A 12935-nucleotide genomic window follows, 5' to 3' on the forward strand; every position below is an offset into this window, starting at 1 on the left:
AGAGCAGTTATCTCCAAAACTGCCACGTGAGTAGGAATTCAGAATGCTCCGTTCAGAATGGGATTTCATATTTATTGCTCACTTTTGTATTCTGGACAAAATCTGTGACTCAGGCAATTAACACTAGAGAAAGAATAAAATGAATACAAATAAGGCTGAGAGACAACAAGATGAGGTTATCAGAACCCTAATGGTCTTTGCCATTGTTGATTTGCCTTCGAATCATAAAGTACAACCATCTAAACTGAGCAAACTAATTCAGAACAAGATATGATGCCCTAAATGTATGACCTAAAATCAACATAACCACTGCTAAATCATTGCAATGTTTTAAATATAGGTCACCAGTGAGGCGAAACCCTCATTAAATCTTTTTGTAAGAATAGCAACAAAGTTTTGATGTGTTTACAGAAATCCAAAACCCATTGAAACCCATTTCTTGATGAAATTTGCACAGGTATTCAAGGTTCAAAGAGGATGACATATAGTGATTCCTGCCTTGAGTCTGATATGTTCTGTGCCACACTTAAACTCTCCAAACGTTTGTCAGCTAATTATATTGTGTGTGGGGTTTTTTTTCAATCTATCTTATTTTAATTTGATTAATTTAATTTCATTGTATTTTGTTATCTAACAATAACAACTTTATCAAAAATGTATATTGCAGCAATACAATGATTCTTCTTTGGGGATTAATAAAGGGTGATTGAACTGAACTCTATTTTCTGGCTTTTTGTAAAACAATTTGTCAAGTAATTACTCGCTTTGAAACATTTATGGCTGAATTAGCAATGTTAGCTGCTGGCGGGCTGATATGTGGGTGGGGCTGATTAGCATATTCATAGATCCCAATTTACTGAATGAGGAAAAAGAGTGAAGAGTTGGTGCCAAACTATCTCCAAGAGTTTTATTTTTTATTTTTTTATTCAAAATGTGCAAGTTTGAAAGCACAGATGAGCATTTAAATTGATTAATAGCCATCACAGTGGGACTTCAAATAAAGAATCATTTTCAGAAAAAAACTTCAACAGAAGGATTTGTTTTTAATCATCATTCAGCAGATTACTGCTGCCCAGGGAAATATAGTGCAAGACAGATTGTATACATATTGTAGACATCAAATTTGATTATATGTGGACTTTAAGGCTTGGTTTTGATATACTTCCAAGAAGGAGAGAGAACGTTTCCCTGTGTGTCTGAGAAAAGAAGTCAGAGGCGAGCATTCATATAATCTGACCTTCAGTTAGATCATGATAACAACATAACAGCCCTGCAGTAACGCAGCAGTTTCCCATGTGAATGGCTCTTCTGCCTATCTAGAGTTCCCTTGACCTTTGGAAAGAACCCACTCATTATAATACAAAATGAAACTGCTTAATACAGATTTAATCTTTAATATTCTCTTTACAATGCTAGTGAGAATATTGAAAATATATGAATTTCCTAGTTTAAATTCATATTCAAGCTTCAAGAGACTTTGTTTTAATATCTCATCCTCTTTAGTCTCAAATGTACTTTTACTTACTTCCAAAACAGAAAACAGTTTTCTTAACCATTTGTGTTTACCAGACAACAAAGTCCCAGGCCATGTGACTCATAAGAGTCTGGAGCCAAGATGGAAGTGTTATGATGTAATAGACCGCAATCCTTTTATGGAGCAGGATCGGGATGATGGTTGTACCAAAGAGTACATTCCACTGTCAGACCGTTTGTATCTGACTGTGTATTTCTAGACTTCCCATTCCATCTCCTTACTGTTGTTGACTGGAGGAAAAAAAAGAGAAAAAAAAAACAAGAAACCAAATGGCATTTTCTTGTCACTTAGTTTAGAGGCTTTGTTGAATCAACCCTAACAACTAAGGGCTCTTAAACAACAAGATGACAGTTGGCTGTTGGGAGCATCGCGAGTGTCGATGAACATTTGTCGCCCTTGTCTTTTTGGTGTCTAAAGCAGTGTTAGTTTTGTTGGTTCTTGAAAGTCTTTTACTGACAGGGAACTGTTATCTTGGTGATCCAAGAACCAGATCGTAACTCCACCGATCTTCCTCATCAACCAGAACTTTGGGCTTGCACCTTTGCAAGCATGGCAAACAATACACATATTCACTCAAATGTTTTAACACAGAAGAAAGAAATGTTCAGACAGAAAACAGAAGTATAGGACAGAAACACAGCCCTTATCAGTGGCTAGGTAAAGTATAGAGGTATAAGCTAGGAAATCTTTTTCTTTCTCCATGGAGTTGTTTTATACGCAATCAAGCCTGCACATATATTAAGTAAAGAATTTTAGCGACAATATTTGACAAAAGGGGGGTTCTTGTTTATTTTTGGATTTGGATTTTAAAGCAAAAGTGACCCTATTATTGACTCTGTCCTACTAGCATTGCTCCTGTGGAGAAAAAAAATAAAGACAAGACAAATCGTAGATCGCATTGACGTGGATCTCCTCAATCCCTTTTCAGACCAAACAGTGCAGGAGACTCTGCCATGGTAGTTAACAGTGGGGAGCTCCCACAACAATTAAATACCATCTAAGGGCTGCTTCCTGTTTTCATTCACACTGCCCATAAAAACACTTAGCTACATAGGTTACATCATTGGTACATGTTTGCTAGCCGACTGTGTGAATGCGAGTCAGAATTGCTTTGTATCTATTCTGTCACATGCCAGTTCCATAATGCCTGGACTTCCCTGTCAGTCTATATTTGTTAAGGCTAACAGTAAGATCTGTTGTTCAAATAGTTACTGATGTTTGCACAGGTTTTTTTTTTCTACATCAATGTATCATCATGATGTCTGGACCAGTCAAAATACACTTACATAGCTGATAGTTCCTCTTGTGCTGGGAAGGCACATACTCTGAGGACCCTAAAAGGAAGTATAACTGTCCTTGGTTCCTCCATTGTGCACACTAAAACGAGGATCTGTCATACAGCAGCCAAAAACACAAAGAGAAAGTTTCCTGGTCCAAAGGCATTGCTTGTGCAGTGTGTAATGAGGCAAATGTGATGACACCAGGTTAAACATTGCCCTGTCAAGTTGGTTACTAAAGAGATGACTGGCTGCTCTGATCTTTTCTCGAAGTTCCCATGCAATTATTTGAGAATAATTGAAGCAACTTGTCCCTACAAGAATCGGAACTTTTCATTATTCAGAAGAATCAGGAATCAGGTATTCCTCACAAGCACTACATTTCTTCAGTATTAGAAGCCACATATGAGGACATAGATATAATATGTTCAAAGAAAGTCAGTTTATAGGTCATGACTTAGACATATATGCAGTCACATAGCCTATTCTATCCTAAAATCCTCCACTCTGTGAAAACAAGCCAACCATGCTGCATCTCTGATCCACAAGCAGTGAAGTAAAGCTCATTAGTTTCCCTCAATGGAGGTACATGAGGCGGAGTGAGCTGGATCCGCAGCTGGCTGTCAAAAAGTTGTGGAGTTCATTTGAAGTTTGCTTTTGTTTTCCACTCTTCCTCTCCTTCTGTAGCATTTCACTGGCATTTGACGGATTTATCTCTAGGAAGGGAGGCTGATGAGCCGCACCTTGGCGTGTTTGGATTTTCTGATGAGCTGACACCAAATGAGGAAATTGTGGCATGTGGTGAAAATGCATCTCGCTGTCACAGGAGATGCAACTGCTTGGGTTGAACAAATTTCTCTCTGGCTCTGGCAGGGTCAAAAAACTTTCACATTGTTTTGGGGAATATTGATTTCAAATGTGAAAAACATCATTACTGGTAATTAATGTCACTAGCATGATCGATTTTTCTCTGCCGTCCATTGCTTGATGAAGTCCCTGCCAACTATTGGAGAAGCATCACCCTCCAGTCGTTGTTTTATGTATCTAATCAGTGTGTATAGATTTTTCTTTGCATATTCAGAAAAAAAAAAGATAAGTAGGACATTTTGCTTTCTGTGACTCTTTTATTACAGTTTGTGTTCCACAGATATTATTCATTCTGCTTCAACACATTTTTGTTTTACTGGTCTATGTAATGGTGGCAGGGTCGGCTCCCCCTACTGGTTAAACCCGTACCTTTGACAGAGAAAAAAATTCATTCGTCACTTCCAAATCTACTTTATGTTGTTGTGTGGCACATGTTGTCGCTATGAAGACCAGCAATGAAGCTATTCGTTTAGCACTTTCAGTGTGACTAATACTCTCATCACCCAGGAAAATTATATGTTGTCAGTAATCAAGCTCTCCGATTTGTTCTCAGTGACATGATCATATAGCGAAGATTTAGTAGGAAATTATATCACATGCAAAGATGTTGCCTTCCACTGGGCTTAATGAATTCATGTAATGACAGATGTATGTGTAGGGTTTTTCTTAGGAGGACCTGACAGAGCTGCAGCATCACTTTTCTCCAAAGTGAGCAGGTAATTTGCAGATGAGGGCTTTTGAGAGTTAACTTGTTTTATGTTTTTATTTTTTAAATCCAAGTGCAGTGGAGTTGCAAGCATTGAGTTTCCACGCTTTCTTCCTCCCTTTCTATCTATGTAGGGCAGCCCATGGATCAGCTGACATCCCCATCCTCCCACATACCCACACAATCTTGTTAAAGCATGCAGTTAATCTGAAGAGGAAAAGGACTCTCTTCACAAGAAAGCAGAGCTTTCATCATCCTATTGTGTTGCCCACATCACACTGTCACATGAACATCGGATTCTCCCAAAACTCAGATGCTTATAGAACGTGCCGTAACCTCATATTAGCCCCATGTGATGTCATTTCCCAGGGAGTGACTTTGTGAACTGGGCTTGATCAGCACCCCATAAGCATAGATGGCATTATGTTGCTGGAATGATTTACATCTCTGAGGGGCCTCTCCATTTTTATTTTCTCCCCTTTCTCTTAAAAGTTGGCTTCACCATCAATTATTCAGACCAAAGTGCCGCCACAAAAGAAACACAGCAGTGCTCTCCAGCAGATCTTGCAGAGGTAGCCTTCAGTAATTGTTTTAGGAAATCTTGCAAATAATCTCAGCATTTTAATGGTCAAGCACAGAGAAGAAAGGGAGGAAAACACACAAATTCTCTCTTTTCTCTCCCCTCTGTCTCTGTCTTTCTTTCATCAAGAGTTCTTTGGAAACAGAGAGTCCCAACTCATTTAGAGCCTTGGCTCCTACCATTATGTTGCAGGCCAGGTGAAGTGCAGCCGTTTTTATGGACACAGATACAGAGCACTGCTTGAACATACTTTGATTGAATTGCTCCTTGCTGCCATTGCTACTCTTCAATCCCAGTCAAATTCAACACAGTTCAAGAGTGAGAGGGTCATCCATAAATGCAGCATGGCTGCATCGCAGCCCTTGTTTGCCAAGAGTTATTGTGTGAATCGAGGGGATGGGTGCTGTTTGTCCCCACTGTGAAGTAGCTAAAAACCTTCAGGCTCGACACAAACATTTCTTGATCTTCGTGGGTTCTTGAATAGTTTCTGTAGTTTAGATTTATTTTTTTTATTTATTTTTTGCTGTGGAGAGATCTCAAAAGCACCTTCCATCTCTCAGAAAAGAGAAAGTGAGAGCAAATCATGCTGAACTTATTCCACTCCCACATAATCACGAGTGTGCTTTTTCAGACATTATAAAAATGCATTGAGCTCTCAAACAGGCTTCCATGGGCTGATTGTGCTCAAGAGGAAGATGAACCTTGAAGAGTGAAGCAAACCTCTTCACTCTCCTCCTACTTCTCATGAGGTGTCTCTGGATTGATTGTATTTGATTATTGATTTTAAATCCACTGCCTGAAAGTGACTAAATCTTTCACATGATTTAATCACAAGCGTTCCTACCCCCTCAACTCATTATGAGATCTTGCGAACAGACCAATAGAGGATATTTTCCAACCAAATTCAAATAAATGCTGAAGTTCAACACTGTTTTTTTTCCCCTCTCCAGCTATCGTGTGTTACAGCCAAAGACTGTACATTTGAGCTGTGCCTCGGTTGACTTGGCAACACTGCCATCTCATGGCGATCAAAGTAAAACAAGCAACTCTGTACTTTAAAAAAAAAAAAGCTTTATTAAAAAAGGTTTATCAACTAAGAAAGACATGTCATCAAATGGTTCAGTTGTCATGCTGATCCAGTCTCTATTACAGGTACATCAACACCAACCTCATCTTATTAGACTTTAATGCAAACAGCAGAATAAAACCATTCTATTAGTTGCTACAGTTGACAATTAAAGCCCATTAATTTAACTGTAAGGCAAAGAGCAATTTTATTTAATTGTTTTCTGCAGCCTTGTTAATTTCTTCATGTTGAACAGACTAAAGGCTCTTGTTCAACGTGTTGAACTGAACCCAGCTCCTTCGGCAGAGAAACCTCTTGTTTTGCAAGGCTCGATCACAGGAAAATGCAGAATATCATGTCTGATCTTTTCAATGGGAGCATTCTCTTCTCTTGTGGTCTATTTCTAGTCACCAATCCTCCAGAGAGCTGAGCCCGTCTCTGAATGAGGCTGAGATGTAAGAGATGGTAGATGGGTTTGACTTATCTTGGCGTGTGAAAGCTATTCCTTCCCCCAAGGGCCAAAGTCATGCCTCACGACATTTACAATCTTTTTTTACCTGGGCATCTCCCTGATCTTCCTCCCTATCAGTCGCCCTCTCCATGTCTATATGACAGCTTAGCTCTGCACAACGTCCCTCTTTACCCACTTCCTCCTCCTCCTCCTCCTCCTTCCTGCCTCTGTGCGTTTGACAGTGGAGCACCAGAGCTTCACACCCCTCCAACACTGACTCTCGTACCTGCTGCTCACACTGCACCACAAAGATTCTGTAAAGCTCCAAAAGGACGATGAGGATGTTCTTACAGGTGAAGAAAATCATGAGCTGGTTCAGTACATGCTCTTGTACCATGAGGTATAAACGGTACAGCAAGAAAGGGCCATCTTGGAGTCCCACGGTGAGCAACAAGCTCCAAACTTCACTGGAGCAGCAGGAGGAGAGTGAGGGCGGGGCTCCAGGACAGCAGTAGAGTCCACCCCTGCTCCTCAGAGGAGGCTCCGCCTTTTGGGGTCGCGTCTGGGTGAGAACCAGAGGAAACTGCATGAGGGCCCAAGAGAACAGTGCCAAGCCAATAATGACAACAGCCTTGTTAGTTTTGACTTCAGGTTCCTTGAAAGTATCAAAGATGTCCAGGATGTCGGCGCCCAGTCCTACATAGACCATGAGGAGCTGTGATAGCTGATCACGTGACATGTCCCCTTTGGGCATCAGCCAGCGACCCAGAACCAACACGATCAGCATGGTCTGCTCCAGGCCAGCTACCCAGTTCTCTGGGTCTAGCTCCTCAATGCCCTGGGTGAAGGAAATAACACATTGACTACATTTTCAAACCGTCAAAGCAAATCTTGTTTTTGTTCTTGTTTTGATTTTCGTATTTTTCAACAGTAAACTGCTCTCTAGCGATTTCATCGCATAAAATAGTAGAATGTACAATCAATTTGCAAAATTAATTGCAAGCCTCAGTACAACAAGGTGTACCCATTCTGTTTTTGCCATTAGCTGAATCTCTTGTAAATCAGCTTCTCAAGGTGTCAGGTTTCTTTATTTTTTTTAGTGAAAGCACCTCTTGACATTTTATGACATCGTTAAAACACTAAGTCTTTTTTTTTTTTGTACGTTGCCATCCAGCCTCGAGTACTGCCAAGGAGCAAAGAAGCTCCCAAATCCTACATCAAAGAAATCACAATGAAACCATCCCAGAAGGGCAGAGATCTGAGAGCTTTCCAAGCAAGTGCCTATCTGGACTCTGTCGCAATGTGTCTATTACACATTTCCTGCAACTAATAGTTTATCCACCCCCTTGCTAGATTTAAATCTCATCTGATATCAGGTGTCGCTTTAATGTGACTGCATGGAGTGCAAGGCAGGGAGGGCACTTTTGTGGAAGGACGCTTACCGCTGTGATCGGGATGTGAGCCAGCAAATGGAGCTCATGGCCGGAGGAATTGTTGAGAGGCAGCTTGGATTGTAACAGGCTCAGCTCCAGAAACCAAATGGATGGGATGACAGTACTGAGGTACAGGAAAACCATGGGGGAGAACCTTAAAGAGGACCACCAAATGAGAGGGAGGGGAGTGGAAAGGTGGGGGTGGATTATTTTTAGTTATACCCTACTTCCTTTTTTTTTTTTCAAAAAATCTTTTGCCACACGCTAAAGAAGAAAGAGTCTCTTCCCCCCTAAAAGTAGTAGTGAATTTCAGACAGGCAATTATTCTCATCATATATGCAAATCCCACTTGACAGTGCAAAGCCTCCTCCATGAGGACAGAACTTCAAAGTTAGAGTCAGTGAGAAGTAGAGAGGCCTGAAGAAAGCTTGTGTCTGGGGTTGTTCAGTCCATGTGTGCCTGAAAGCTACGGCATTTGAATGAAACACAGCTTGGTGTCGAATGAGGTGTGACACTAAATGCTCATATCATTTTAGGCTTTGATAATAAAGGTTGACGTACGAGCTTATGTTTATTCATTCTTTTTTTTTTTTTTTCAATAAAAAAGGTAGCCGTTTGGACATGACTCAAACCAGCTGGGGACATTTTCTCCATGACCACGTAGAAGCCATGACAGAGATGTGCTAGCAGGCCCACAGTATTAGCTATGGGAAAGTCAGAACAACAGCACAGTGAAGGTATTGAGTTGTTTTTTGATAGTCACTGAAGAAGAGAAGAAGAGCTGCAGAGTATAACAGAATTTTAGAATTTTACAGGCCCCACTCGAGCCGCATCTCATGGCCATGGCCAGATGGGTTGTAAAATGTCCACAGTTACAAGTTTAGGAGTTATTCACTCCACACAAAATAAGTCTACAAAGTCTGCTAACAACAGCTCAATCCTTAATGTCAACCCTTACACGAGAGCAAAAGCTGTGTGGGCTTTTTTCTTGCCAATGTGTCCCACAAACAAATATCCTTTAATGACATCTACAACAGCAAGAAAGAATTTTGTTTGTTATTAACGTGTTGGTGTCACCAGCATGGGCGGTTCTAAGAGGGGGAGCATTTGTTTGTCAGTTGGGCTCTCCATAGGTGAATGAGGACAAAATTATTTGTACCTCTCGCACAACTTTTTGTTGCAGAAACTTTGGAAACAATGAGAGAATGAGTCGTGTAGCCATTTACAGGCTTCTTGCACCTTTCTTTTGGGAGTTTCTGCCACTCTTCCATGCTTTCAGTTTTTATCAAAGTTTGTCTGAGTCCTTTTTTCCACTGGCAGATTTTAGGTGTTCTCAAAGGTTATTGAGTGGGATTCAGCTCAAGGCGCATTACCGCCCAGTTCAAAACAATCAATCTTGCCTTCTTTAACTGCTGTTTATGTGCTGTTGGATGTGTGCTTCAGGTCACTGCCCTGCTGAAAGAGCTAAGAGCCTCAACCCAAACCTAGTTTTCTAACACTAGGCAACACGTTTCACTCAATAATACCTTGGTTATCATCTGATTTCACCACTTCTTTGATACTTACACTGCCTGGCCAATAGAAAAAATAGGCAGGAACACATTTTTAGCACACATTCCTCATGCCATCATTTTGATAAGCTTTTGCAATGCCATCCTGATTTGAATCAAATTTTCAGCAAGATTTTGTATTAATATTTGGCTATTGGTACTGCTGCGTAAAGTCTTCTCCAGCACATCCGTAAGCCTCTCAGTGGGCTTAAGGTCTGGGCTCTGTTGTGGCCATCAAAGTGTGAAAATGTCTCATGCTCCCTGTACCACTCTTTCAGGATTTGAGCCCGATGAATCCTGGCATTGTCATCTCGGAATGCCATCAGGGAAGAAAAAAAAATCTATTGATTGAAAAATCTGATCCTTCAGTGTATTCAGGCAGTCAGCTGACCTCATGCTTTGGCCTCATAATGCTGCTGAGCCTTGATGTGACCAACTGAAACAACTCCTGATCATGCCACCACATCTCCTTAATTGTTTTGTTTGCATGATGCAGACCAAAAACTTGATAATTTTGAAACAGGACAGTATCTATGTGATGTATTCCTTATTATCGATTATAATAGAGAACATTCTATGATACTGAAGTGATTGTGTATTTGGCTGTGAAAATATAAAACTGGAGTTTACTGTGACTGTATAGCTCCTGTGTAGAGACACAAAGATCTGTTAGTCGGTGAAACTCTGTCACCATTAATGCTTGTATTGATCTTCCCTGTGTGCTTTAGTCACATTTAGCCTTTTCAGACTATTAAAGTCAAGAACAAGATAAACTGTCTTGTGTATCCTAATTTGCTGAATGTCTAAACAGACTAATCCTGATATCAACAGAGTGCATTGTGTAGAATGTAAACTCATGGTTTGTTCAGAGTTACCATTTCCACTCTGCATTACGGGTGCATTTCAGAGTGACAGCCATTTCCACGCCAAGCAGAGCCACACCCGTCAGCAGCAGCCAATAGAGCGGCTCCCCATTAACAGCCACCACTCGCCACACTGTCACCACCCCGTGGACGACAAACAGGAAGCGACTCAGAAGGGCCAACAAGACGTTCAGGAGGCGACACATCATGCACCACAGAAAACCTGCAAAGATATACAGTAGCGTTTTTATGGGTCTTTAGCTAAGAATCAATGCAACTAGGAAAAGAAAAACTAAAGTAAAAGTTTGCTTGGAGTGGCTGAGCCATTCATCTCAATTCATTTATGGTGGAACACTACACTAGTTGACTACAAGGAAATCCTGTGTGTGTGTGCCGTATTTATTTTTCAACAGATCATTCTTGTAAGGCTGATGAAAGTTAAGGCCAGTTCAGCAATTTCGCAGAAAACCTCAGACAGAATGCAAAACAGTGGACAATAAAAGGCTGCCAAACAAGTTTATCATGATAAATGCTTCATGTTGCTGTTACCGTCTTTTTCTTGTATAAGCAGAGGTTTTTATAAAGAATGGACCACTTCTATTTGCAGTAAATCTAGGAAATGTTGCAAATTCAAGCAGAATAGTCGGTGTGATGCTGCCAAAATCAGACATTACAAAAAACTTGATGTAACCACCCACATCATTACACTTCAAACCCAGCTCAGCCTTCACTATTAGTAACTATTGCATGATGTGTCAGCATGCAAACAGCCTTTGCTGTCAATTAGTCAGCGGGATGAAATCCTCAGAGCTTTCAAGGAAATCAAAGGAAGCCGTGATTAGTAAGCAAGAGTTAAACAAAGTGATCTGCAGTCAGTTTTGAAAGACTCCAAGAGGCTTTGCTCTGGTATACTTAAATTTGATCCCTGATCCCTGACGGAGTCTGATTGACAACTTCTTAAGATTATTTTAACCCGATTCGATTCAGATCAAGGACTACTGTCAGTTTATTTATCTATTTGTTTATTAATCCATATATTTATCCATTTATTCATATGTGCTGGCCAACTTTATTTAGAATGAAGGCAAAACAACATCCTAAATGTTGTGCATGTGTAGAATTTTAGTTCACCTTCCTGTTTTACCATCCATATTACATTTATGCATATGTGTGCATATTTAATAAGAAACTGTCACATAAGCATTTTCAAAGGTAAAAAAATCAGAAAAATTTATATAAAAAGCAATTATCTTAAAGTAAGTTAGGTACCTGAAGTCATTTAATTGTTGCATTTCATTGGGGAAATTTATATTACATAAATTCACCTATAAAAATCTGTTCACACACACAAAACACACACACACATTTATATCACTAATACCCTGCATGACAATAAATGTCAATGCTGGTACTATTTTCTGATTTTATGCGGTGATGAATAAATATATAAAAATGTATATTCCAAAAAACTTTACTCAACAAAATATAACAAAACTTTTCAGCCTGGTTTTATGGTGCTGTTCACATTTTCTGTTAGAGAAATTGGAGATTTCAAGAAGGTCAAATAGAAATAGATGATTGATTGATTGAACTTGAAATCATCAAAGATGTATAACATCTGACAGATAAATATAAGAAAAATCCATAGACCTTGTCAAATCTCTTAGATATCATTCCCTTTGCAAAGTATTTAGAGACCAACTCAGACAACTTTTTCTGATTTAGACACAAATTCATCTCAGGTTCCCTTATATGCTGCATCAAAAACAGAGCCTGCTCTGTTATCGTGCACATTGATAGACTTTGAACAGAATTCATGCAATATGTATGGCACAGTTTCATGCTGTACAAACCTAAAATACAAGCTGGACTCCTCGCTGAGATCAGTGTCCTCAGTGTATTCCCAAAATATTTTCAGGTCCTACCAATGCAACCACACACAGTGACCTGGCCTCTATCTGTCCAATTTTGCCTTTATATGACTGCCACCTCCTACAGCTTCTGAAGGAGTAGACATGTCAGAGGTGTGTATTCCTGTGTGTATGTGTGTGTGTGTCAGTGTAGCTGGGAGTGACTGTCGTTCAAGTCTACTGAAGTGGAGTATCTGTGTGCCGTGGCGTGATCCACAAGTGTGCATTTGTGTGACTGTGTCGCCTCCGGTGCCATCGTAGGAGATAAGGTTTCCTGGCCCTTGCGTCCACATCTTCATTGCCATCCGTCATGATGTCATCTCTCCTGGCCCAGAACAAAGTTATCTGCTTGGGAGAGACCAGCCTGTCAGGCTCCCTGCTCAGAGAGCACCCTGCCCTGCTCCCACCCATGCCTGCTCTGCCTCTGCACCTCTGGCCCTGATAACAGATTTAGTCCCTGCACACAAAAACATGGAGTAACAAGAGGGAATAGATATGCCAATGGCCTCCTGAGCAATCACCAGAGGAGTGTGTGGGTATGTTACTGCTGTTGCATTCAATGAGGATGCTGCGTGGGTCGATGCTGTCCGGGAACTTCAGTCTGTTAGAGTGCTGAAGTCCAGACAGATGGCTGAAACGATGTTTTTTTTGTCATTTCCTCACTCTTCAAACTGTAAATATGGATCAGTTATTTTCCC

General features: G+C 40.4%; 1 protein-coding gene across 1 annotated transcript; it reads right to left on the reverse strand.

Annotated features, from left to right (window-relative positions):
- Positions 1 to 6433: 6433 nt before the first annotated feature.
- Positions 6434 to 10533, reverse strand: LOC140271886 (transmembrane protein 26). The gene is made up of 4 exons (XM_072367194.1): positions 10340 to 10533; positions 7924 to 8068; positions 6588 to 7319; positions 6434 to 6478 (listed from the first exon to the last, which is right to left on the reverse strand). Exons 1-4 carry the CDS (start codon positions 10531 to 10533, stop codon positions 6434 to 6436), a joined length of 1116 nt encoding a protein of 371 aa, XP_072223295.1.
- Positions 10534 to 12935: the final 2402 nt, after the last annotated feature.

This window comes from Leuresthes tenuis, unplaced genomic scaffold, assembly GCF_036924035.1.
Source record: "Leuresthes tenuis unplaced genomic scaffold, fLeuTen1.0.hap1 SCAF_16, whole genome shotgun sequence".
NCBI lineage: Eukaryota > Metazoa > Chordata > Actinopteri > Atheriniformes > Atherinopsidae > Leuresthes > Leuresthes tenuis.

Excerpts from the sequence above, each read along its gene's own strand:
- LOC140271886 (XM_072367194.1), bottom strand. The coding sequence starts at position 10,533 with ATGTGTCGCCTCCTGAACGTCTTGTTGGCCCTTCTGAGTCGCTTCCTG. Across the intron at positions 8,069-10,339 it reads CGTAATGCAGAGTGGAAATG|GTTCTCCCCCATGGTTTTCC; the intron begins GTAACTCTGAAC and ends GTCCTCTTTAAG. Across the intron at positions 7,320-7,923 it reads CTCACATCCCGATCACAGCG|GGCATTGAGGAGCTAGACCC; the intron begins GTAAGCGTCCTT and ends TCCTTCACCCAG.